The 26,473-nt window shown below is 53.6% G+C and overlaps 1 protein-coding gene across 1 annotated transcript; it reads left to right on the top strand.

Moving 5' to 3' along the window:
• Positions 1-24,343, top strand: NDUFS8 (NADH:ubiquinone oxidoreductase core subunit S8). Its single transcript, XM_066586206.1, has 7 exons — positions 1-141; positions 10,060-10,113; positions 12,932-12,994; positions 20,569-20,658; positions 20,759-20,931; positions 21,863-21,991; positions 23,691-24,343. The coding sequence occupies exons 2-7, from the start codon at positions 10,071-10,073 to the stop codon at positions 23,820-23,822; spliced, it is 630 nt and encodes a 209-aa protein (XP_066442303.1). The 5' UTR covers positions 1-141; positions 10,060-10,070; the 3' UTR covers positions 23,823-24,343.
• The last annotated feature ends 2,130 nt before the right edge of the window (positions 24,344-26,473 follow it).

Below are 26,473 nucleotides of genomic sequence, written 5' to 3'. Positions count from 1 at the left end.
GTAGTTTGTGTGTTATTGCTGCCTTGGTAGTTTTCTGTGGATTGTCCCTCTGTCACCAGCCTTACTGGGCTGCGCTCTCATTGGTTGGTGACCCTCGGCTGGAGGCGGCGAGGACACCCGCTGCACACCCCACACAGCTTAGTAAGTGACGCGGCTCCTTGCACCTCAATTCATGAATTCCCCAAGTCTGCCTCACAGGCAGAGATATTCTGTCGTGTCGCGAACCCGCCATACCGAAGGCTTGTGGCGCTATAACTGAGCTCCCGGAGCAAACCCACAGACATGGCTGACCCCCACCCCACATTATACACCTGCTAGCTGAGGGGCCTGAGTCCTCCCCTAGCTTATACTGTACTGAGCAGGTCCCTGGGGGAGGGGTCGGCTCCTCAGGCAGCATCAGGCTCCTCCCTCGGCTCATGCTGTACTGAGCTGGTCCCTGGGGGGAGGGGTCGGCTCCTCCATCGGCTCGTGCTGTACTGAGCAGGTCCTTGGGGGGAGGCTCTTCGGGCAGCATCAGACTCCTCCCTCAGCTCGTGCTGTACTGAGCAGGTCCCTGGGGGGAGGGGTCGGCTCCTCGGGCAGCATCAGACTCCTCCCTCGGCACGTGCTGTATTGAGCAGGTCCCTGGGGGGAGGGGGAGGCTCGTCGGGCAGCATCGGACTCCTCCCTCGGCACGTGCTGTACTGAGCATGTCCCTGGGGGGAGGGGTCGGCTCCTCGGGCAGCATCGGACTCCTCCCTCGGCACGTGCTGTATTGAGCAGGTCCTTGGGGGGAGGGGGAGGCTCCTCAGGCAGCATCGGACTCCTCCTTCGGCTCGTGCTGTATTGAGCAGGTCCCTGGGGGGAGGGGTCGGCTTGTCAGGCAGCATCGGGCTCCTCCCTCGGCTCGTGCTGTACTGAGCATGTCCCTGGGGGAGGGGTCGGCTCCTCCCTTGGCTCGTGCTGTACTGAGCAGGTCCCTGGGGGGAGGGGTCGGCTCCTCGGGCAGCATCAGACTCCTCCCTTGGCTCGTGCTGTACTGAGCATGTCCCTAGGGGGAGGGGTCGGCTCCTCCCTCGGCTCGTGCTGTGCGGAGCAGGTCCCTGTGGGGAGGGGGTCGACTCCTCGGGCAGCATCGCACTCCTCCCTCGGCTCGTGCTGTACTGAGCAGGCCCCTGGGGGAGGGGTCGGCTCCTCAGGCAGCATCGGACTCCTCCCTTGGCTCGTGCTGTACTGAGCAGGCCCCTGGGGGGAGGGGTCGGCTCCTCGGGCAGCATCAGACTCCTCCCTCGGCTCGTACTGTACTGAGCAGGTCCCTGGGGGGAGGGGTCGGCTCGTGCTGTACTGAGCATGTCCCTGGGGGGAGGGGTCGGCTCGTCGGGCAGCATCAGACTCCTCCCTCGGCTCGTGCTGTACTGAGCAGGTCCCTGGGGGGAGGGGTCGGCTCGTCGGGCAGCATCAGACACCTCCTTCGGCTCGTGCTGTACTGAGCAGGTCCCTGGGGGGAGGGGTCGGCTCCTCCCTCGGCTCGTGCTGTACTGAGCAGGTCCCTGGGGGGAGGGGTCGGCTCCTCGGGCAGCATCAGACTCCTCCCTCGGCTCGTGCTGTACTGAGCATGTCCCTGGGGGGAGGGGTCGGCTCCTCCCTCGGCTCGTGCTGTACTGAGCAGGTCCCTGGGGGGAGGGGTCGACTCCTCGGGCAGCATCGGACTCCTCCCTCGGCTCGTGCTGTACTGAGCAGGCCCCTGGGGGAGAGGTCGGCTCCTCAGGCAGCATCGGACTCCTCCCTCGGCTCGTGCTGTACTGAGCAGGCCCCTGGGGGGAGGGGTCGGCTCCTCGGGCAGCATCAGACTCCTCCCTCGGCTCGTGCTGTACTGAGCAGGCCCCTGGGGGGAGGGGTCGGCTCCTCGGGCAGCATCAGCCTCCTCCCTCGGCTCGTTCTGTACTGAGCAGGTCCCTGGGGGGAGGGGTCGGCTCCTCAGGCAGCATCGGACTCCTCCCTCGGCTCGTGCTGTACTGAGCAGGTCCTTGGGGGGAGGGGGAGGCTCTTCGGGCAGCATCGGACTCCTCCCTCGGCTCGTGCTGTATTGAGCATGTCCCTGGGGGGAGGGGTCGGCTCCTCGGGCAGCATCAGACTCCTCCCTCAGCTCGTGCTGTATTGAGCAGGTCCCTGGGGGGAGGGGGAGGCTCCTCAGGCAGCATCGGACTCCTCCCTCGGCTCGTGCTGTATTGAGCATGTCCCTGGGGGGAGGGGTCGGCTCCTCGGGCAGCATCAGACTCCTCCCTCAGCTCGTGCTGTATTGAGCATGTCCCTGGGGGGGAGGGGGTCGGCTCGTCGGGCAGCATCGGACTCCTCCCTCGGCTCGTGCTGTATTGAGCATGTCCCTGGGGGGAGGGGTCGGCTCCTCGGGCAGCATCAGACTCCTCCCTCGGCTCGTGCTGTATTGAGCAGGTCCCTGGGGGGAGGCTCGTCGGGCAGCATCGGACTCCTCCCTCGGCTCGTGCTGTACTGAGCAGGTCCCTGGGGGGAGGGGGAGGCTCCTCAGGCAGCATCGGACTCCTCCCTCGGCTCGTGCTGTATTGAGCATGTCCTTGGGGGGGGGGGGAGGGGTCGGCTCCTCAGGCAGCATCGGACTCCTCGCTCGGCTCGTGCTGTACTGAGCAGGTCCCTGGGGGAGGGGTTGGCTCGTCGGGCAGCATCAGACTCCTCCCTCGGCTCGTACTGTATTGAGCAGGTCCCTGGGGGGAGGCTCCTCAGGCAGCATCGGACTCCTCCCTCGGCTCGTGCTGTACTGAGCATGTCCCTGGGGGAGGGGTCGGCTTGTCGGGCAGCATCGGGCTCCTCCCTCGGCACGTGCTGTATTGAGCAGGTCCCTGGGGGGAGGGGGAGGCTCGTCGGGCAGCATCGGACTCCTCCCTCGGCTCGTGCTGTATTGAGCATGTCCTTGGGGGGGGGGGGGGGGGGGGTCGGCTCCTCAGGCAGCATCGGACTCCTCCTTCGGCTCGTGCTGTACTGAGCATGTCCCTGGGGGAGGGGTCGGCTTGTCGGGCAGCATCGGGCTCCTCCCTCGGCTTGTGCTGTACTGAGCAGGTCCCTGGGGGGAGGGGTCGGCTCGTCAGGCAGCATCAGACTCCTCCTTCGGCTCGTGCTGTACTGAGCATGTCCCTGGGGGGAGGGGTCGGCTCCTCCCTCGGCTCGTGCTGTACTGAGCAGGTCCTTGGGGGGAGGCTCTTCGGGCAGCATCAGACTCCTCCCTCAGCTCGTGCTGTATTGAGCATGACCCTGGGGGGAGGGGTCGGCTCGTCGGGCAGCATCAGACTGCTCCCTCGGCTCGTGCTGTATTGAGCAGGTCCCTGGGGGGAGGGGGAGGCTCGTCGGGCAGCATCAGACTCCTCCCTCGGCTCGTGCTGTACTGAGCAGGTCCCTGGGGGGAGGGGGAGGCTCGTCGGGCAGAATCGGACTCCTCCCTCGGCTCGTGCTGTACTGAGCATGTCCTTGGGGGGAGGGGTTGGCTCCTCAGGCAGCATCGGACTCCTCCCTCGGCTCGTGCTGTACTGAGCATGTCCTTGGGGGGAGGGGTCGGCTCCTCGGGCAGCATCGGACTCCTCCCTCAGCTCGTGCTGTATTGAGCATGTCCCTGGGGGGAGGGGTCGGCTCCTCGGGCAGCATCGGACTCCTCCCTCAGCTCGTGCTGTATTGAGCATGTCCCTGGGGGGAGGCTCGTCGGGCAGCATCGGACTCCTCCCTCGGCTCGTGCTGTATTGAGCAGGTCCTTGGGGGGAGGGGTCGGCTCCTCGGGCAGCATCGGACTCCTCCCTCGGCTCGTGCTGTATTGAGCAGGTCCCTGGGGGGAGGGGGAGGCTCGTCCCTCGGCTAGAACCCCTAATAGTAACGCTCCAGTAGTCCTACAGCCAGATGTTAGATATCGGTCAGTCTCTACTAAGAATCTGGGATCGGCCGTCCTCCATAGATACTCCAGTGACCAGACTATTACATCAGAGCAGTCCTGATGCCGCCATGTTTACGGACGGACCGCTGCACACTGGGGTTATAAATCTTGGTGTTTGTCCGTCTGCGGTATAACATAGGTTTATATTTTATTGAGCATTAATACTGTGTTTCCCCGATTTTCGGGAGAGGCTTGAAATAAAGGTCCTCCCAAACCCTATAGGCTACATATTAAAAAAAAACCAACAAAAAAACCAATCCCTACCGCTGGCGTTCCAATCCCTGCACCGGTCTCCATCACTGCAGGCTGCCTCGTCCTCCTTTAACCCAACAGAGCATTTCTTCCTGGAGGTGGGGCTTGAATACCCCGCCTCCAGGAAGCTAATGCTCTGATTGGTTATTTGAGCACCACTTCAGCCAATGAAAGCCAGTGCTGGAATGGCAGTGCTGATGCCATTAAATGGCTGTGATTGGTTAATCCAGTGCTGCCTTCAGCCAATGAGAGGCGGCGCTCAGGGGAATTGAGAGGAGAGTACTGGATTGGGCTTTTTTCTTGTTTCGTAGCAATGTGTAATTTTAAGGTCCGATCACCCCTTTCATTTCCTCTGGGGTTTACTGCTGACCAGGTCGAAATTCTCTTGATTAAAGGGGTTGTCGCAATGTTTACCATTCATGACCTCTATGCTAGGTCACCAGGAGCAGAGCAGCGGGGATCTGACGGCCAGCTGATCCCCCAGACTGCTTACTGTGAGAACAGAGCGCCCTTTGCTGGAAGTAGCATCACACTGCATCCTGTAGCCCCGGCTGATACTGCATGCCGAGTCCCATTCACTTCTGTGGGACTCAGTGTGTAATAGCAGCCAGGGGCCACTGCGCCCTATGCGGAGCCATCTACAACAAAGACAGCTCCGTTTTGACAGGGACCGGCTCTTGGGTTCCCCAGCAGTGGATTCCCTCCGATCTGCTATTGATGACCTATACTGAAGAGAGATCCTCAATAGTAAAAGGGACGACCCCCTTTAAGCATAAATTTTGCCCCAACTGCTTACTTTGGTTTATTTATGGCCATTATGGGGTTTAATAAACTTTGTTGAAGTTGAACCTCTTAAGTGTAGTTTCCTAACTGCGGACTGAGCGATGACGGACTGTCAAGCATCTGAGTCTCATGAAGCAATTGCCTTTGGCTGGTCTGGGTTCATCTATCTCACTGCTCAGTGGTCACATTTGTGCCCCTGGAGTCTCGCTGTCCTGTGTCTCAGACCTCCGCAGCACTCGGCATCCGCTGTTATCACCCATCGGTGCGCAGGAGGGATGAGTTGTGCATGTGATGCGTTAGACGGCGCGCCAGTCATGTATTCCCTTGCCGCTGCGCCGCCTGCCGTTACTTGCCTCCTTCTGCCAGTGAGCTGATTGCATCTGCTGCATGTCTTTCCTCTCAGCACCGTTGTATGAGAGAACCCCACAATGATGGCGGTTTGTAAGCCCCTGACCCGGCTGGTCGCTCACCAACGACCGGCCCTCAAAGCGCTCCGAACATTGTAGTTATTCTTTCCATTCTAATATGGATTCAAACTGATGCAGGAAACATACTGACTCTGCTGCGGGGTCACAGGGCCGGCATACAAGGCAGCTCCCATTGTGGAGGCGGGTAACATACTGACTCTGCTGCGGGGTCACAGGGCCGGCATACAAGGCAGCTCCCATTGTGGAGGCGGGTAACATACTGACTCTGCTGCGGGGGTCACAGGGCCGGCATACAAGGCAGCTCCCATTGTGGAGACGGGTAACATACTGACTCTGCTGCGGGGGTCACAGGGCCGGCATACAAGGCAGCACCCATTGTGGAGGCGGGTAACATACTGACTCTGCTGCGGGGGTCACACGGCCGGCATACAAGGCAGCTCCCATTGTGGAGGCGGTAAACATACTGACTCTGCTGCGGGGGTCACACGGCCGGCATACAAGGCAGCTCCCATTATGGAGGCGGGTAACATACTGACTCTGCTGCGGGGTCACATGGCCGGCATACAAGGCAGCTCCCGATGTGGAGGCGGGTAACATACTGACTCTGCTGCGGGGTCACACGGCCGGCATACAAGGCAGCTCCCATTGTGGAGGCGGGTAACATACTGACTCTGCTGCAGGGTCACACGGCCGGCATACAAGGCAGCTCCCATTATGGAGGCGGGTAACATACTGACTCTGCTGCGGGGTCACACGGCCGGCATACAAGGCAGCTCCCATTGTGGAGGCGGGTAACATACTGACTCTGCTGCAGGGTCACACGGCCGGCATACAAGGCAGCTCCCATTATGGAGGCGGGTAACATACTGACTCTGCTGCGGGGTCACATGGCCGGCATACAAGGCAGCTCCCGATGTGGAGGCAGGTAACATACTGACTCTGCTGCGGGGTCACACGGCCGGCATACAAGGCAGCTCCCGATGTGGAGGCGGGTAACATACTGACTCTGCTGCGGGGTCACACGGCCGGCATACAAGGCAGCTCCCATTGTGGAGGCGGGTAACATACTGACTCTGCTGCAGGGTCACACGGCCGGCATACAAGGCAGCTCCCATTATGGAGGCAGTAAACATACTGACTCTTCTGCGGGGTCACACGGCCGGCATACAAGGCAGCTCCCATTGTGGAGGCGGGTAACATACTGACTCTGCTGCGGGGTCACACGGCCGGCATACAAGGCAGCTCCCGATGTGGAGGCGGGTAACATACTGACTCTGCTGCGGAGTCACAGGGCCGGCATACAAGGCAGCTCCCGATGTGGAGGCGGGTAACATACTGACTCTGCTGCGGGGTCACAGGGCCGGCATACAAGGCAGCTCCCATTGTGGAGGCGGGTAACATACTGACTCTGCTGCGGGGTCACACGGCCGGCACACAAGGCAGCTCCCATTGTGGAGGCGGGTAACATACTGACTCTGCTGTGGGGGTCACACGGCCGGCATACAAGGCAGCTCCCGATGTGGAGGCGGGTAACATACTGACTCTGCTGCGGGGTCACACGGCCGGCATACAAGGCAGCTCCCATTGTGGAGGCGGGTAACATACTGACTCTGCTGCGGGGTCACACGGCCGGCATACAAGGCAGCTCCCATTGTGGAGGCGGGTAACATACTGACTCTGCTGCGGGGTCACAGGGCCGGCATACAAGGCAGCTCCCATTATGGAGGCGGGTAACATACTGACTCTGCTGCGGGGTCACACGACCGGCATACAAGGCAGCTCCCATTGTGGAGGCGGGTAACATACTGACTCTGCTGCGGGGGTCACACGGCCAGCATACAAGGCAGCTCCCATTGTGGAGGCGGGTAACATACTGACTCTGCTGTGGGGTCACACGGCCGGCATACAAGGCAGCTCCCATTGTGGAGGCGGGTAACATACTGACTCTGCTGTGGGGGTCGCACGGCCGGCATACAAGGCAGCTCCCGATGTGGAGGCGGGTAACATACTGACTCTGCTGTGGGGTCACACGGCCGGCATACAAGGCAGCTCCCATTATGGAGGCGGGTAACATACTGACTCTGCTGTGGGGTCACACGGCCGGCATACAAGGCAGCTCCCATTGTGGAGGCGGGTAACATACTGACTCTGCTGTGGGGGTCACACGGCCGGCATACAAGGCAGCTCCCGATGTGGAGGCGGGTAACATACTGACTCTGCTGTGGGGTCACACGGCCGGCATACAAGGCAGCTCCCATTATGGAGGCGGGTAACATACTGACTCTGCTGTGGGGTCACACGGCCGGCATACAAGGCAGCTCCCATTGTGGAGGCGGGTAACATACTGACTCTGCTGCGGGGTCACACGGCCGGCATACAAGGCAGCTCCCATTGTGGAGGCGGGTAACATACTGACTCTGCTGTGGGGTCACACGGCCGGCATACAAGGCAGCTCCCATTGTGGAGGCAGGTAACATACTGACTCTGCTGCGGGGTCACACGGCCAGCATACAAGGCAGCTCCCGATGTGGAGGCGGGTAACATACTGACTCTGCTGCGGGGTCACACGGCCGGCATACAAGGCAGCTCCCATTGTGGAGGCGGGTAACATACTGACTCTGCTGCGGGGTCACACGGCCGGCATACAAGGCAGCTCCCATTGTGGAGGCGGGTAACATACTGACTCTGCTGTGGGGTCACACGGCCAGCATACAAGGCAGCTCCCGATGTGGAGGCGGGTAACATACTGACTTTTCTGCTGGGTCACACGGCCGGCATACAAGGCAGCTCCCGATGTGGAGGCGGGTAACATACTGACTCTGCTGCGGGGTCACACGGACGGCATACAAGGCAGCTCCCGATGTGGAGGCGGGTAACATACTGACTCTGCTGCGGGGTCACACGGCCAGCATACAAGGCAGCTCCCGATGTGGAGGCGGGTAACATACTGACTCTGCTGTGGGGTCACACTGCCGGAATACAAGGCAGCTCCCATTGTGGAGGCGGGTAACATACTGACTCTGCTGCAGGGTCACACGGCCGGCATACAAGGCAGCTCCCGATGTGGAGGCGGGTAACATACTGACTCTGCTGTGGGGTCACACTGCCGGAATACAAGGCAGCTCCCATTGTGGAGGCGGGTAACATACTGACTCTGCTGCGGGGTCACACGGCCAGCATACAAGGCAGCTCCCGATGTGGAGGCGGTAAACATACTGACTCTGCTGCGGGGTCACAGGGCCGGCATACAAGGCAGCTCCCATTGTGGAGGTGGGAAACATACTGACTCTGCTGCGGGGTCACACGGCCGGCATATAAGGCAGCTCCCATTGTGGAGGCGGGTAACATACTGACTCTGCTGCGGGGTCACACGGCCGGCATACAAGGCAGCTCCCATTGTGGAGGCGGGTAACATACTGACTCTGCTGTGGGGTCACACGGCCAGCATACAAGGCAGCTCCCGATGTGGAGGCGGGTAACATACTGACTCTTCTGCTGGGTCACACGGCCGGCATACAAGGCAGCTCCCATTGTGGAGGCAGGTAACATACTGACTCTGCTGCGGGGTCACACGGCCGGCATACAAGGCAGCTCCCATTGTGGAGGCGGTAAACATACTGACTCTGCTGTGGGGTCACACGGCCGGCATACAAGGCAGCTCCCGATGTGGAGGCGGGTAACATACTGACTCTGCTGCGGGGTCACACGGCCGGCATACAAGGCAGCTCCCATTGTGGAGGCGGGTAACATACTGACTCTGCTGCGGGGTCACACGGCCAGCATACAAGGCAGCTCCCGATGTGGAGGCGGGTAACATACTGACTCTGCTGCAGGGTCACACGGCCGGCATACAAGGCAGCTCCCGATGTGGAGGCGGGTAACATACTGACTCTGCTGTGGGGTCACACTGCCGGAATACAAGGCAGCTCCCATTGTGGAGGCGGGTAACATACTGACTCTGCTGCGGGGTCACATGGCCGGCATACAAGGCAGCTCCCATTGTGGAGGCGGGTAACATACTGACTCTGCTGCGGGGTCACACGGCCGGCATACAAGGCAGCTCCCATTGTGGAGGCGGGTAACATACTGACTCTGCTGCGGGGTCACACGGCCGGCATACAAGGCAGCTCCCATTGTGGAGGCGGGTAACATACTGACTCTGCTGCGGGGTCACACGGCCGGCATACAAGGCAGCTCCCATTGTGGAGGCGGGTAACATACTGACTCTGCTGCGGGGTCACACGGCCGGCATACAAGGCAGCTCCCATTGTGGAGGCGGGTAGCATACTGACTCTGCTGTGGGGTCACACGGCCGGCATACAAGGCAGCTCCCATTGTGGAGGCGGGTAACATACTGACTCTGCTGCGGGGTCACACGGCCGGCATACAAGGCAGCTCCTGATGTGGAGGCGGGTAACATACTGACTCTGCTGTGGGGTCACACGGCCGGCATACAAGGCAGCTCCCGATGTGGAGGCGGGTAACATACTGACTCTGCTGTGGGGTCACACGGCCGGCATACAAGGCAGCTCCCATTGTGGAGGCGGGTAACATACTGACTCTGCTGCGGGGTCACACGGCCGGCATACAAGGCAGCTCCCATTGTGGAGGCCTGGAGTCCGTACTGCCGGGATCTAACACCTGTAATCTGTGCTCCTGTCTCCGCAGATCCCGCCAGCATGTTGGGCGCTCGTCTCATCTACAGCGCTGCCAGGACAGCAGGTATGGTTGCAGTTCACCGTCTTAACTCTACTCTTTGCTCCTCTTCTGCTTGTTCCTTAGTGCGTCACCTCGTGTCTGTCAGGTGACTGGCGGGGGCGCTGCCGGCAGCGTGCTATGTGGGCGCTATGTGGGCGCTGCCGGCAGCGTGCTATGTGGGCGCGCCCGGCAGTGTAGCTTCAGCTCATTCCAGCTGTTTACACCCATAATGGTAAGCCGGTGGTAGTGTTTACCAATCACAGGTTGGTAGATGAAGGGGTCTAATAATCCACTGCATAATACATGAGCAACACAGAAGATCGGACCCCTCTCAGCGCACCGTGGAGTCATCGGGGGTTACAGGGTTAAAGATTACACTGTTCTGGACTTGGAGATGTGAAGGAGGGTCCGAGTACCATACATGTGCCCTAGACGAGCGGCGGAGGGAGGGTTGGTGGTATAATGTGCGGGGGGGGGGTCCGCTCTGTAATGGGAGACCTCTAGTCATGTCTGTCCCGGAGCGTGTGACTGGTGACGGGATGACAGTGTAAATACACAGCGGAGACCCTGACAGCTGGCAGCAATTACCCGGGACCTGTAAGTGGCTGCCATGTTTCATCACCGCCCGCGCCACCCATCAGCTTCACAGATGATAATAAACATGAATCCAGATGGCCGGTCTGAAGGTAATCGTGGAGCCGCCCGTCCGGTACACCCCCCGCTCTTCACACTGGGAACAGGACGGCAGACGGTGTGATGTGCGGCTCACGTAACGCCGCTGGTCTTACCTTATATAGCTAAACTAGAAAGACAAGATGGCAGCCAAGAGGATAAAGCCCAAAGTCCCAGAATGTGCGCAGACCCACAGACGGCTCACGCCGACATGACTAGACTTCTCAGAGCGACCGCTATATACCGAGGAACGACGGGCGCCACATTTTTTTTTATTTTTCGTGAAATGAGAAAAAATTGTCTTCTTCCTGGCTAGTGTTTTGTGGCTTCGTGTGCGTTAACATTGGGGTGATGGGCTGCGCTAGAGGGCTTGGGGGTGCGGGGGTGTCTGCGCTGGAGGGCTGGCGGGGGGTGTCTGCGCTAGAGGGCGTGGGGTGTCTGCGCTGGAGGGCCGGCGGGGGGTGTCTGCGCTAGAGGGCGGGGGGTGTCTGCGCTGGAGGGCTGGCGGGGGGTGTCTGCGTTGGAGGGCGGCGGGTGCGGGGGTGTCTGCGCTGCAGGGCGGCGGGTGCGGGGGTGTCTGCGCTGGAGGGCCGGGGTGCGGGGGTGTCTGCGCTGGAGGGCCGGGGTGCGGGGGTGTCTGCGCTAGAGGGCGGGGGGTGCGGGGGTGTCTGCGCTGGAGGGCCGGCGGGGGGTGTCTGCGCTAGAGGGCGGGGGATGTCTGCGCTGGAGGGCCGGCGGGGGGTGTCTGCGCTAGAGGGCGGGGGGTGCGGGGGTGTCTGTGCTGGAGGGCCGGCGGGGGATGTCTGCGCTAGAGGGCGTGGGGTGTCTGCGCTGGAGGGCCGGCGGGGGGTGTCTGCGCTAGAGGGCGGGGGATGTCTGCGCTGGAGGGCTGGCGGGGGGTGTCTGCGTTGGAGGGCGGCGGGTGCGGGGGTGTCTGCGCTGCAGGGCGGCGGGTGCGGGGGTGTCTGCGCTGGAGGGCCGGGGTGCGGGGGTGTCTGCGCTGGAGGGCCGGCGGGGGGTGTCTGCGCTAGAGGGCGGGGGGTGCGGGGGTGTCTGCGCTGGAGGGCCGGCGGGGGGTGTCTGCGCTAGAGGGCGGGGGATGTCTGCACTGGAGGGCCGGCGGGGGGTGTCTGCGCTAGAGGGCGGGGGATGTCTGCGCTGGAGGGCCGGCGGGGGGTGTCTGCGCTAGAGGGCGGGGGGTGCGGGGGTGTCTGCGCTGGAGGGCCGGCGGGGGGTGTCTGCGCTGGAGGGCCGGCGGGGGGTGTCTGCGCTGGAGGGCCGGCGGGGGGTGTCTGCGCTGGAGGGCCGGCGGGGGGTGTCTGCGCTGGAGGGCCGGCGGGGGGTGTCTGCGCTGGAGGGCCGGCGGGGGGTGTCTGCGCTGGAGGGCCGGCGGGGGGTGTCTGCGCTGGGGTGGAGGGGGGTCGCAGCGGGGGGGGGGGCTGCGCTGGAGGGCGGGGGTCTGCGCTGGGGTGGAGGGTGTCGCAGCGGGGGGGGGGGCTGCGCTGGAGGGCGGGGGTCTGCTTCACACCTATCGTTCTATAGTACTGTGACATAAACGGGAAGCTCACTTGTACTGTGACTGGTTGAAGGGGCACCTGGCTGCGGGCCTTCCGGTCTTCTACCTGCGAGGGTCTTGCCGCGTCCCCTTCACACCCTGCTGCTGATATCGGCGCCATCTTCGCCTTTTATCAGCATTTTCCTTCGTCTGGTATCGGACATAATAAGTGTGATCTTTCATAAAGCCTGTTCTGAGAGCTGCAGAACGAATACAGGCCCCGGGGCAGAACGAATACAGGCCCCGGGGCAGAACGAATACAGGCCCCGGGGCAGAACGAATACAGGCCCCGGGGCAGAACGAATACAGGCCCCGGGGCAGAACGAATACAGGCCCCGGGGCAGCTGAGCTACAGTTGCGGTTTGGGCTGTAACGGGCGCTGGTTTGTCTCCCTGCCGTCATGGTGGCTCCGTAGGGCAGAGGAGGTGATCTTTATATGGCGGCCGGTGACCTTACCGCAGTACAGAGGCGTCCCGTCCAAAACTCTGCAACATCGGAATCTAGGAGGCCGGACACAGAAACGGCTGAAATCCCACGGGCTCACCGGCCGGAGTCATTATGGGCGGCTGATGGATATCACACTGCATTATAATATGTGTTGGTTTTTGTCCCCAGGTCCCTCGTGTTTTCAGGCACAGATCAGACCGTTTAGCCTGGGGCCACAGATGCATTCATTCAGTAAGTTACTACCTGTATTATATAAAGGTCTGCAGCACTAAATCCATATCTATACATAGTTATTAGAGCGCCCCCTTGTTACGGTCCTGGGTATAATAGATGATGGGAGAGATCTCTGTACTGACCCCTAATATATCTATACAGAGTTATTAGAGCGCCCCCTTGTTACAGTCCTGGGTATAAACAAGTGATGGGGAGATCTCTGTACTGATCCCTGATATATCTATACCTAGTTATTAGAGCGCCCCTTGTTACAGTCCTGGGTATAATAGATGATGGGAGAGATCTCTGTATTGACCCCTGATATATCTATACAGTTATTAGAGCGCCCCCTTGTTACAGTCCTGGGTATAAATAGATGATGGGAGAGATCTCTGTACTGACCCCTGATATATCTATACATAGTTATTAGAGCGCCCCCTTGTTACAGTCCTGGGTATAAATAGATGATGGGAGAGATCTCTGTGCTGACCTATGATATATTATACATAGTTATTAGAGCGCCCCCTTGTTACAGTCCTGGGTATAATAGATGATGGGAGAGATCTCTGTGCTGACCTATGATATATTATACATAGTTATTAGAGCGCCCCCTTGTTACAGTCCTGGGTATAATAGATGATGGGAGAGATCTCTGTGCTGACCCCTGATATATCTATACATAGTTATTAGAGCGCCCCCTTGTTACGGTCCTGGGTATAATAGATGATGGGAGAGATCTCTGTACTGACCCCTGATATATCTATACAGAGTTATTAGAGCGCCCCCTTGTTACAGTCCTGGGTATAAACAAGTGATAGGGAGATCTCTGTACTGATCCCTGATATATCTATACCTAGTTATTAGAGCGCCCCTTGTTACAGTCCTGGGTATAAATAGATGATGGGAGAGATCTCTGTACTGACCCCTGATATATCTATACATAGTTATTAGAGCGCCCCCTTGTTACAGTCCTGGGTATAAATAGATGATGGGAGAGATCTCTGTGCTGACCTATGATATATTATACATAGTTATTAGAGCGCCCCCTTGTTACAGTCCTGGGTATAATAGATGATGGGAGAGATCTCTGTGCTGACCTATGATATATTATACATAGTTATTAGAGCGCCCCCTTGTTACAGTCCTGGGTATAATAGATGATGGGAGAGATCTCTGTGCTGACCTATGATATATTATACATAGTTATTAGAGCGCCCCCTTGTTACAGTCCTGGATATAACAGATGATGGGAGATCTCTGTACTGACCCCTGATATATCTATACCTAGTTATTAGAGCGCCCCCTTGTTACAGTCCTGGGTATAATAGATGATGGGAGATCTCTGTACTGACCCCTGATATATCTATACATAGTTATTAGAGCGCCCCTTGTTACAGTCCTGGGTATAATAGATGATGGCAGAGATCTCTGTACTGATCCCTGATATAGCTGTACATAGTTATTAGAGCGCCCCCTTGTTACAGTCCTGGGTATAATAGACGATGGGAGATCTCTGTACTGACCCCTGATATATCTATACATAGTTATTAGAGCGCCCCTTGTTACAGTCCTACATATAATAGATGATGGGAGAGATCTCTGTATTGACCCCTGATATATTATACATAGTTATTAGAGCGCCCCTTGTTACAGTCCTGGGTATAATAGATGATGGGAGAGATCTCTGTACTGACCCCTGATATATCTATACATAGTTATTAGAGCGCCCCCTTGTTACAGTACTGGGTATAATAGATGATGGGAGAGATCTCTGTACGGACCCCTGATATATCTATACATAGTTATTAGAGCGCCCTCTTCTTAGGCTGCCTGTCCACGAGCGGGTTTGAATTGCGTTCCCGGTGGCGATAATCTGGCCGCGGGGAACGCAGTAAAAGCTCTTCATAGCGTTGCTATGGAGAGCGTTTACCCCCGTCCACGAGCGGAGAATCGCTGCGATTCTACGCTCGCTGGCGGCAATTCGCAGCATGCTGCAAAATTACCGCAGTTCTCCACGGTCAGCCTATCTGTCAGATAGGCTAACAGCAGAGATCCGTCTGCTGGCTCCTGCTCCTGGGCGGCGGTATCCTGCGGCCCGTGGACAGGCAGCCTTACAGTCCTAGATCTCTGTATTGACCCCTTATATATGTATATATGGTTATTAGGTCGCCCTCAGCCATCATTTTTGCCAAGCTAAATAATCCCAGTTTTGATGACCTCTCTGGGTATTGTAGTCCGCCCATTCCCTTTATTACTTTAGTTGCCCCCTTTGTACCCACTCAAGCTCTGATATATCCTTGATTACCGCTGCCCCAAACTATCCACAATATCCCATGTGTGGTCTGAGCAGTGACTTGTAAAGAGGAAGAATAATGTTCTCATCATGCGCCCCTAGACCTCCTCTGATGCCCCCCATGATCCTATCTGCCTTGGCAGCAGCTGCCTGACACTGGTTGCTCCAGTTAAGCTTACAGTTATAAAACCCCCAAGTCCTTCTCCATGTCGGTGTCCCCAGTGGTTTCCCATTAGTGTGTAATGGTGACATGGATTTCCTGCCTGTGTGCAGAACCGCACATTTATCAGTGTTACCCCTCATTTACCACCTTACTGCCCCAACTTATCCAGATCCATTTGTACCCACATTCTGTCTTCTCATGTTGTTATATATTTACATAGTTTTGTATCATCTGCAAATACTAATATTACTCCACACGCCTTCTACCAGGTAACTAATAAATGTTAAAAAGAATGGGGCCCAATACTGCCCCCTGTGGTTCCCCACTAGTAACAGTGACCCCCATCAGAGTATGTACCATTTATAACCCCCTCTGCCTCCTATCACTGACCTGTTACTTACCCACTTACATACATTCCCCCCCAGACCAAGCGTTCTCATTTTATATACCAACCTTTATGCGGCACAAGATCAAACACTTTGGAAAAGTCCAGATACACAAAATCTGGTGACTCCCCGGTCCAGTCTAGAACTTGCCTTCTCGTAGAAGCCGATCAGGTTGGTGTGACAGGACGATCTCTCATAAATCCATGCTGATACGGAGTCATGCAGCTGTTGTCCTTGAGGTCCTCCAAGATCGCATCTCTTAGAAACCCTTCAAACATTTTACACATAGTAGAAGTTAGACTTACCGGCCTGTAGTTTCCAGGGTCACTTTTCAAGCCCTTTTTGAATATTGGCACCACATTGGCTATGTGCAAATCCAGTGGAACAGACCCGTCACTATAAAGACCTTAAAGGGGGTAATCCAGATAGGTCAGCAATACTTGATCAATTGTGGTCCGTCGCTCGGGATCCCAACTGAGCAGCTGATTGTGCGCCCGCTGACAGCGCCTCAAATACACAGCGGTGGACAAAAGGCTCTGACCTCTGTGAAGTGGTTGGCACTTGTAACTGCAAGTGTGTTTCTCATTGAAATCGTCTTCTAGGTGCTCTCCTTAAGGGGTGATGATAACCTTCCACACCTACGCCACAGGCCTCTCACCAGCCAAGCCAGAATCCTACTGCACACTGAGGGGCAAAAACCCCGAAACAGCTGTCTGTGGATGGATTCTGGATTGGTTTTCAATTCCCAATCATTATTGTAAAGAGTGGGACATTAATTTGCAGGAATGCTGCCATCCAATAGGTGGCGCTGCAGAGGTATTGTTCCATCTGCCTTGTATGCATATATCTCAGAAGAGCATGCATGGCCTTAGAAGTCTCCACTCGCCTTCTAGGTGCTCTCCCTAAGGAGACATGATACCCCTCCTGATCTCCTTATCGGTCACACTTCTAGCATTAGTCACCATACAGTTTAGAACTTTTTTGGGTATATATATAATATTATTTATAACAACTCTTATACTAGCTCTAACTGTTTTAGCGCCTCCCACTGGCTTTCCACAAAATGACAACCTGACAACCCTGTTTATGTGCTTCACTTTTTTTTTCTTTTGTACGACTTTTTGATTACTTTTTATTCCTGTTTTGGGGAAGTGAGACGAACAGAAAATGGTTATTTTTAAAAACAGCTGTTTTGGCATTTTCTTGCATTGTGTAAGGGGGAAAAATGTTTACAGAGAAGCTCAAACATTTAGATGCCACTGTCAGCAATAACTGCAGCATCTGCGGGGTTAAACTGCATAGAGAAGTGACCAAATAAGTGCCCATCTATTCTCGCTGCTTCTGGGGAAAAAGACCCTTTATGTGACAATTAGAGAGTAACTATTAACCCTTCCTTATCACAGAACTTGACACAAAGTCCCTGCAACCCCTTTCCTGGGGCGGATGGGAATCTCTATTCTCTGACTTGGAATCCAGAGTTGACAGCGGCTGTAGCTCAGGTTGTATCGCTGATGAAGCTGGAAGGAGCGTGAACTCGCTTTGTCCAACGCTGTAATGTCCTTTTCCTGTAGAACGATCTCTGCTTGTGGTAGACTATAGAAAAAAAAAAGTTAAAAAAAATAAACTTTTCCCTAAAAAAGGCAGATAACCTAATTGGTATCACCGTGTCCGATCGATTAGGATGTTCCATTAGTCATCCCACACAGTAAATGCCAAGTGTCACAATTTCAGATTTTTGGGCACCCTGTCTTCTAAAAGGAGAAGGAAAACTAAAGTGATCCAAAAAGTAGTATGTAATGAAACCCATAAACTACAGCTGTCCCGGCAGGAAGCCGTCCCATTGGCTCAACAATAAATGACGGGTCTCAGAAAATGGGAGATTTTAAAGATCTTATGTTAAAAATAGTAAAACATAAAAAGGGAATGAGTTTTGGTATCCAGTGATCCTACCTATTGATTCCAGTAGGACCTTTGTATGTAGTATGGAGCCCTGGTGGAGCCGCGGGGACGCAGCGTCCTGCAGACATCGGCCTAGAGCTTTATGTACATCACACAAGTTACAAGGTCTGATGAGCGCCCCTCCGGAGAGCCGTCTCGCTGGCCCTTAGCCCTGCTGTAGCATCCTTCAGTGTCTTGAAGAGGAACTGAAGTCCAGCCAGTTCAAACCGTTTTGTACTTGCAACCCCTCCGTCCACGCCTGCCCTCGTGTTGTGCCGGTTTCCATTGGACTTTAGGGAAGTCTGGTAAAATCGAGCTTCACCTTGGGTAAATATTCTGCCGTTTGCTTATCGGGGGCGATGATCTGGTCTTTATAATGCTGGGTTCATGGAAGCGCAGCAATCTAGTTGTCAGCAGAAGGCGGTTGGGGAGTTTGGGCAGGAGGATAAATAGATCACCAGGCTTGCACAATTTCCTTTTGCTTTCGCCAGATCTCCTGCACCTGCTGGTAGTTGTGGTTGTGGTGGTCCGTGGTGACCGCCTAGGATTGCCCTCCTTCGTGTCTCGGGGGTGTACCTGGTGGGGAGATTGATGGAAGAAAAGGGTTAGGATTCATTCAAGTTCTGTTTTAGCCGTACAAAACTAAAGACAGGTGGGGGTAATTCTGATAATCCGTATGTGCTAAAGGGGTTGTTGGAGTTTAAAGAAAAACCCTGGCATTGGTATAAAACAGAAATCTCCTCCTGGTCTCCCCAGCCATCCAGAGCTTGCGCCCCCGCAGTCCTGACCACTCTTGTTTCCAAGTGATCAGCATGTGAACGCTGCAGCTAGTCGATAGCCACAGCGGTCCGTGCCATGCTACTGGCATCAGTGCTCAGTGATGGCAGCAGTTGTGCCGCGAGTGTGGCATGTAAGGGCTGTGATCCCTTACTGGCTGCAGTTTGACAAAGACCACAGTGAGTAGCCGAAACGTCGCTATCTTTTAACGATATGTGAGCCAATGAAGACACATCTTTGGATGTTTTAATACCAGCTCTTGCACCAGAGTTTGCTGTCCTGCATTGCTGCTTTTTTCTTACTGACTGCAGCGCTCGTATGCCGCACTCCTGGCTTTTACATGCCAACCACCGCCTGGGTAATTTCAGGGTGCTTTAAACAAGCTCCAATTTCCTTGCCATATTGTAAACTGAAGTCCAATGCAGGCACTTATATTTGCCAGTGCAAAAGGGCCCAACCTGTGACATGTCAGTGGAATTGATTGATGTGGATCTGGGGGCCAAGACCCCCGCTGGTCATCGAATCATAGAATGGTAGAGTTGGAAGGGACCCCCATGGTCATCAGGTCCAACCCCCTGCTCAGTGCAGAATTCACTAAATCATCCCAGACAGATATTTGTGCAGCCTTTGTTTGAACACTTCCATTGAAGGAGAACTCCCCACCTCCTGTGGCAACCTGCTCCACTCATTGATCCCCCTCACTGTCTAATATCTAATCTGTGTCTCCTCCCGTTCAGTTTCATCCCATTGCTTCTAGTCTTTCCTTGTACAGATGAGAATAGAGCTGATCCCTCCGCACTGTGACAGCCCTTCAGATATTTGTAGACCGCTATTAAGTCTCCTCTCGGCCTTCTCTTCTGCTAAACATTCCCAGATCCTTTACCCGATCCTCATAGGACATGATTTGCAGACCGCTCACCATCTTGGTAACTCTTCTCTGAACTTGCTCCAGTTTGTCTCTGTCTTGTATAAAGTGGGGTGCCCAGAACTGGACACAGTATTCCAGATGAGGTCTGACTAAGAGTAGAGGGGATAATGACCTCACGTGATCTAGACTCTATGCTTCTCTTAATACATCCCAGAGTTGTGTTTGCCTTTTTGGCTGCTGCATCACACTGCTGACTCATGTTCAGTCTATGATCTATTAGTATACCCAAGTCTTTTTCACATGTGCTGCTGCTTAGCCCAATTCCTCCCATTCTGTATGTGCTTTCTTCATTTTTCTTGCCCAGCTGTAGGACTTTGCATTTCTCCTTGTTAAATACTATTCTGTTAGTCGCCGACCACTTTTCAAGCTTTTCTAGATCTTTTTGAATCCTCTCTCTCTCTTCCCTAGTGTTAGCTATCCCTCCTAGCTTTGTGTTGTCAGCAAATTTGATCAGTTTCCTATCCATTCCCTCCTCCGGATCATTTATAACAATGTTGACCAACACTGGGCCTAGGACAGAGCCTTGTGGTCCCCACTTGATACATTCTTCCACTTGGATGTGCAGCCATTTATGACCACTCTTTGGGTACGATCACTCAGCCAGTTGTGAATCCACCTAACAGTTGCCTTGTCAATCCCAGATTTGGTCACTTTTTTCAATAAGTTTCGTATGAGATACTTTGTCAAATGCTTTACTAAGGTCAAGATATACTATATCCACCGCATTTCCCTGATCAACCCAGTCGGTGATTCTGTCATAGACTGAAATTAGATTCGTCTGGCATGACTTGTTTGTTATAAACCCATGCCGGCTCTGGTTAATTACTCCATTCTCATCCAAGTACTTGCATACATGCTGTTTAATAATTTGTTCAAAGACCTTTCCTGATATAGAAGTCAGGCTCACAAGCCTGTAGTTTCCTGGATCCACCTTCTTCCCTTTTTGGTCACTAAAATAGGCCGAGGCGCTCCAGTGTCCGAACAGTCACTAACAGAGGAGGCTGTGGGGGGATCTTTATCTTTTGCCTTTTTAAATGGTACCTCTGATGGAGCCATATAATATAACATAATATAGATAACTGTAATTTTTGTTTGCGCCTCCATTAGAGTATGTGAATGCCAGAGAAGAAGATACCAGCTTGAAGTCTGTGACTGACCGGGCTGCCCAGACATTGCTTTGGACAGAGTTGCTTAGAGGTGAGACTTGGTGAAACCGCATTTATCTATCATCGAGGGACCATTTTCCTGCTTTCTTTTGCAGTTGTGTTCTCCAGTTTCATCCTTCTTTCCCTCCCAGGCCTAGGAATGACTTTGAGCTACATGTTCCGGGAGCCGGCTACTATTAATTACCCTTTTGAGAAGGGCCCATTGAGCCCACGGTTCCGTGGGGAGCATGCATTGCGCAGATACCCATCTGGAGAGGAACGCTGTATTGCATGCAAGCTCTGTGAAGCAGTATGTCCTGCCCAGGTAAAGATGCAAAACCCTTAAACTACAAATATGTCCTTTACATCTATATATGGTATAAGAGTTCTTAAAGGGGTTGTTCTGCAGGAAGCAGACAGCTCTGTTCCCACTGCAGTGGCCAGGCTTGGTATTACAGGTCATTTAATGAGAACCTTGCCTGTAATACCAAGCCTGGCCACTGCAGTGCGAACAGAGCTGTCTGTGTCCTGCAGAAATCTGCTCTGTGCTTGAGCGCTCTGGCCCAGCAAACTGGTGTCTGGCGGAGCTTCTGGGTGGCAAACCCCCGACAGTCTATTACTATTGATGGCTGAAACATCCCTCAATAGTTTAAGGCTGGAGCCTTTTAATTAACATGCTCCTGTAATTACATATAATAGGCTTGTTGGTTTAGTTTTTTTGATGAAACTCATTACATTATTCTCCCAGTCTCACTGGTTTAAAGGCGCTTTCTGGTGTAGAGAGCCCATTTCAGGTGTCCCGATGTAATAGAAGGAAGGCCTCATTTGGGACCTGCGCTCCTCTTTCCATTCTACGTTTTGGCTTTAATATACTATGTTTGATCTAGGTTTCACAGGGTTAGTAATTGTAATTGGTAAGAGGGAATTGATACAATTGCATGACCACTTTGTTAGGGTCTCCCTGCCCCCTGTAGTTCCAGCGGTCATGTGACCACTATTACATCGACAGTCTTCAAGGTTGTCCATATTGTTTGAGGCTGTGGTCATTGGAAAGTGAATTGCTAGAAATCTCTTGGGACCCTCGTGCGACATTCCCGGAAGCCTTTTTAGCGTACTGCGTGCTCGTTCGTAAAGCCGACATACAGATCACAAGACTTGTGCGAGTGTTCCTGGACGATGGCTGTTTCTGGATGCACACATGTAGGTTTGGGAATCTGACATCTAGTAAACTAACTTTTTTTTCTTTTTAATGTAAGGCCATCACCATTGAGGCTGAACCCCGTGCGGACGGAAGCCGGCGGACTACAAGATATGACATTGACATGACAAAGTGTATCTACTGCGGCTTCTGCCAGGAGGCATGCCCCGTGGACGCTATAGTGGAAGTGAGTGATCCATGTGTTTATGCAGTGGGGCACCGCTAGGATTTTGTGCCTGGTGTAATTAGGATCTTCCAGTGGATCCATATGGTGGTTGTGCTAAAAAAAAAAAAGTTGAACTTTATCGACTTGTGACTTATTAACCATAGAAAATAGTAAAACTAAGGTAAATCCGACCGAAAAAAGAGGACCACAAACACGCACATCGACTTCTGGACATTGCACTCACTATAGACTTCAATGGGTCCATAGATTCTGCAGTGCCAAACTGGTTTGCACTGTAAAATCCCCCAAAATTCCCCTACAGTACATTGACAAAAAAAATTCTGTCGAATGATAGGATCTCCAGAGCTGATGCCTGGTCTGGAACCTTCTGAAGCGTCTGATTGACTGTGTAGCAGATTTGTCCAGTCGTTTGGCCCTGCATAAAGAACAGACAACGGAGATTCCTATACCGATTGGTAGTATATAGTAGCATCATCCTCATTTGTGGTCAGGGACAAAAGGAGCTTAAAAAGTGATTGACCCTGTTCTGTCCGTTACCAGAAGGTCCAGTTCCTCCAGTGCGCAGAGCGGCGTAGTCTGAAGCTACCTGCGTAGTGCTTAGGCTTTAGCGTGGCCGTCTGACACATGCTACCAGATTACTAATGTTACATTGCGATGGATGTGGCTTCAAACATTCAAGGTTTTTCTCTAAGGATGGAATAATAGTAGAAAAATCCACGATCTTGCACCCTTTACTCCTCAAAGAACCATATGGACCTAAATGTCCATCATAAATGCAGGAATTCCCCACATTGACCACTAGAGGGCTCTTGCTTTACCCATTACACTGACTTCACTTTCTATTTATGTCTTTGTTGTGTGTGTTTTTTTTCTCCTCCCCCCCCCCCCCCCCAATTTCTCATTTGCTAAGAAAACCAGATCCTGAAGCCTTGCAGTTCTCACACTGAGCAGTCAGCCATCAATTCTCAGCAATAGTCAGGAAAATCAGAGGGAAATTGCAATAAAGTAACCCCTATATTCCAGAGCTGGGCAGGTAAAACAGGTTTACGCTATTGACAAAAGGTGATGGGGATAAGTGGCCTCCCCCCTCCTGTGCAGCGACCTCCTCCTATACAAGAGCTTCCTATGGCTGCAGTAAAGCAAATCTTTGACCTGCTGTTCACGTCGACATGTTGGCCGCTCATTAGTCCTGTATGAGGGAAGATCATCCAGAAAGTACAAACCATTGGGAATGACATGATGTGTGATTACTTGGCTGTAATTAGTGTAATGAGGAAAACAGGAAAATAAAGTTTTTCTATTTTGTTGTAGTTTTCGGGATACGTATAGATGTGCTTAATATAGATTCCTTATCACAATTCTGGAAATGCCAAATCTGTAAATTGAGGGCATCTATCCTGGAGATTGCCCCCTGTGGTATGTAGCATGGATGCGGGGCACAAGCGCTGGTAGCAGCCGCACATATTGGGGTTGCTCCGCCGCCTCTTTCCATGGTCCTCTCTAGGCCTGTAACTGTAAGGATTGTCAGTCTGGGCAACCGCCTGGTTTCCAGCGCCCTGACCTTGTAGACCACCTGCAGCACAAACTAGACGGACTCTAGTAACTTTTTGTAGTGGGGAAGGAATAGCCATAATGGTTCTGTATACAGGGAGGTGCCGTTCGCTGTTGTGTGTGACCTGTTTTTTTTTTTTTTTTGCAGGGTCCGAATTTTGAGTTTAGCACAGAAACGCACGAGGAACTCTTGTACAACAAGGAGAAGCTGTTAAACAACGGGGACAAATGGGAGGTAGAGATTGGGGCCAATATCCAGGCCGACTTCCTCTACCGCTAGAGCATACCCTACTCAGCTGACTTCCAGCATTTCCCTGACCTGTCCCACCCCTCAATCCCGTATCTGACCGCCAGCAGCTCGCCATCGCTGCCTCGTCCGCTAGAGAGAATGGTTTGTCTTATTTAAGCAGCAGCTGATGAGGTCTGCCGTCCGGAGTTACTCGCTGCTGCCTCCTACTGATGCCTTGTCATGCCAGTGTATTACCAGCAGAGGTGGTTGCTGTAGAGCATTGGTCTGTATTACATGTGTAATATGTAGTACTAATACAGTACTTTGGCCCTGCAGCACATATCGCTACATGCATGACTCCTGATTGTGACACCTTTTTATGGTAAGACGTTAATATTAATGTGGGCTTAGAGATATCAGAAGCGTGGCGCACCATTAAGGTAGCATTCTGTACAGTCGCGCTTTATATCGGATTCTGGAAGGACGGCTCAGCAGACTCCTGGCATCAGTACTGCATATTTATGCATTGAGAAAATGTTTTATTAATAAACACTGATTTTGTTTAAACTTGGGCTGGTATGTACTGTGCATTATTGTCAGTGGAGCTGTAGGGGCGTGTACCTGCTGGGGCATCATGGGGCACCCAGAGACGGGCATCTGGCATCCCTGAGATCTAAACACCCTGCTGTGTGACATGTTGATGCTGTATATTGTGGTCATCCAGTTAGTACATCAGCTAAAGGGTTAAACGGCTCTGCTTTATTCTGCATATATAGAGCTAGTCTGTTGGTATATTTGGGTTCCGTGTGTTAGCCACACATTCAGCACAGTGGGGTAGCGATGCAGTAACCTGCTGATTGAAGATGCAGCACCCGCGCTCCTGGGGTCTGGAGACGCATGTGAGGCCCACTATTGAGTAGAAGAGCCCATAGGCTAAAAAGCCCAGGATCAAGCTGGGTTGTGATCCCCTGTAAAGTATGGGGGCGCAGATAATACTGATACCTCTGATCATGCGTGTTAGAACGCAGATAATGCCACAAGAAGCTCCTAAGACAAGCTGATGACTTCAGGACAGCCGGCCGAGAAACGGAGCTTACGATGCCAACTGCTGACAGAAGGTAAAGCAACGTACAGGAAAAGACAGCCATCACCTGCAAAAGAACTGTTCTTGAAGTTACCGTATTTTTCGCTTTATAAGACGCACTTTTTCAGCCTCCAAAGCGGGGGGGAAAGTTCCTGTGTCTTATAGAGCGAATTTGCCGAAAATTCGTTCCAATCGCCATTTTTAGCGCGATCGTGAATTTAACGTGCGGACGCGATTTTATTTAGCGCGATTGCGCGTTCATTTCGCGATCGCACAAACAAATGTGCGATCAGTTAGAAGATTTTTCTCCTCCTGTCAAAAAAAAAAAAAATCATTACTCACCTCCCCCGGCGTTCTGCGGCGCTGCTGCAGGCTGTCGCTCCCTCCTGGTCCCCGGCAGAGCATTGCTTTCTGGACGCAGGGCTTGAAATCCCCACCTCCAGAAAGCTAATACTGTGATTGGCTAACACGTGCGCCTTCAGCCAATCACAGCCATTCAATGATGTCATTGATTGGCTGATGGCGTGTGTTAGCCAATCACAGTATTAGCTTTCTGGAGGCGGGGATTTCAAGCCCTGCGTCCAGAAAGCAATGATCTGCCGGGGACCAGGAGGGAGCGACAGCCTGCAGCAGCGCCGCAGAACGCCGGGGGAGGTGAGTAATGATTTTTTTCCCCTATTTTCCCGCTCTAAAACAGGGGTGCGTCTTATAAGGCGAAAAATACGGTACCTGCGCCTCCAACTTTGGAATGTGGTAACAAGGGTTTCCGTTACCATTCAGCCTGCGTTTGTGTCCTAGTTCAATAATCGTCATCAGCTGCAGTGATTTTGGTCCCTTCTGCCTAAAATTATGGAGTATCAAAGTGTTTCGGGTACAACTAGGAAATGGGTGCTTCAAGGGCAAGGTTGGCAAGCAGGATTGCTCTTTTTCATGGCGGTTACTCCACGGTTAGATGAGTCAGGGCTTTTAGGGCTTTATAGCTTCAGCTCCCTGTGTTAAATGAGGATTGTTTTGTTCTATAATCTCGACGTATAACTAAACCTTTTCAAAACTTTGACATGTCTGAAGATTTCATCAGCGGGGTCCAGGAGCTGAGACCCCCACTGATCGCTAAAATGATTAGGTCGAAGTGCTCATCTAAGTGCCGTCCTTTTGGCTGTCATTGTGAGCGGTATGCAGGCTCCATAGACTTTCTGTGAAGCTGCTCCAAGCAGTGATGGACACAGCGCTTCTGTCTGTTGCACCAACTGTGGGGGTCTCGGCACCTGGTCTCCCACCAATCAATAGTTTAGGTTTTTAGTTACCCTTTACATTTATTAAAATGGGTTACGTTTTATTAGAAAACTATTTTTCAGTGACCCTTCCAATTCCGGCTCCCTGCAGTTGGCACTGGGAGGAATAGCTGCATCCAAGGTGCAGAAGTATGTAGAATAAACTGCAGTCTTTATTTACGTCATCCTTTAAAAATGCAAAGTAATGCACGTTTCAGCCATGCAGAGCCTTTGTCCAGCAGGCATAAGGCAAACACGAGCATGGCTACACTTGTATTCACAGCGTTCCTGAGTTTTCAACAAGTTTTGCAGATGCACCAGGTTTTTCCTTACCCGCTCGTTTGCTG

This window comes from Eleutherodactylus coqui, chromosome 13 (genome assembly GCF_035609145.1).
Source record: "Eleutherodactylus coqui strain aEleCoq1 chromosome 13, aEleCoq1.hap1, whole genome shotgun sequence".
Taxonomy (NCBI): Eukaryota; Metazoa; Chordata; class Amphibia; order Anura; family Eleutherodactylidae; genus Eleutherodactylus; species Eleutherodactylus coqui.
This window is presented reverse-complemented; position numbering and strand designations above follow the sequence as displayed.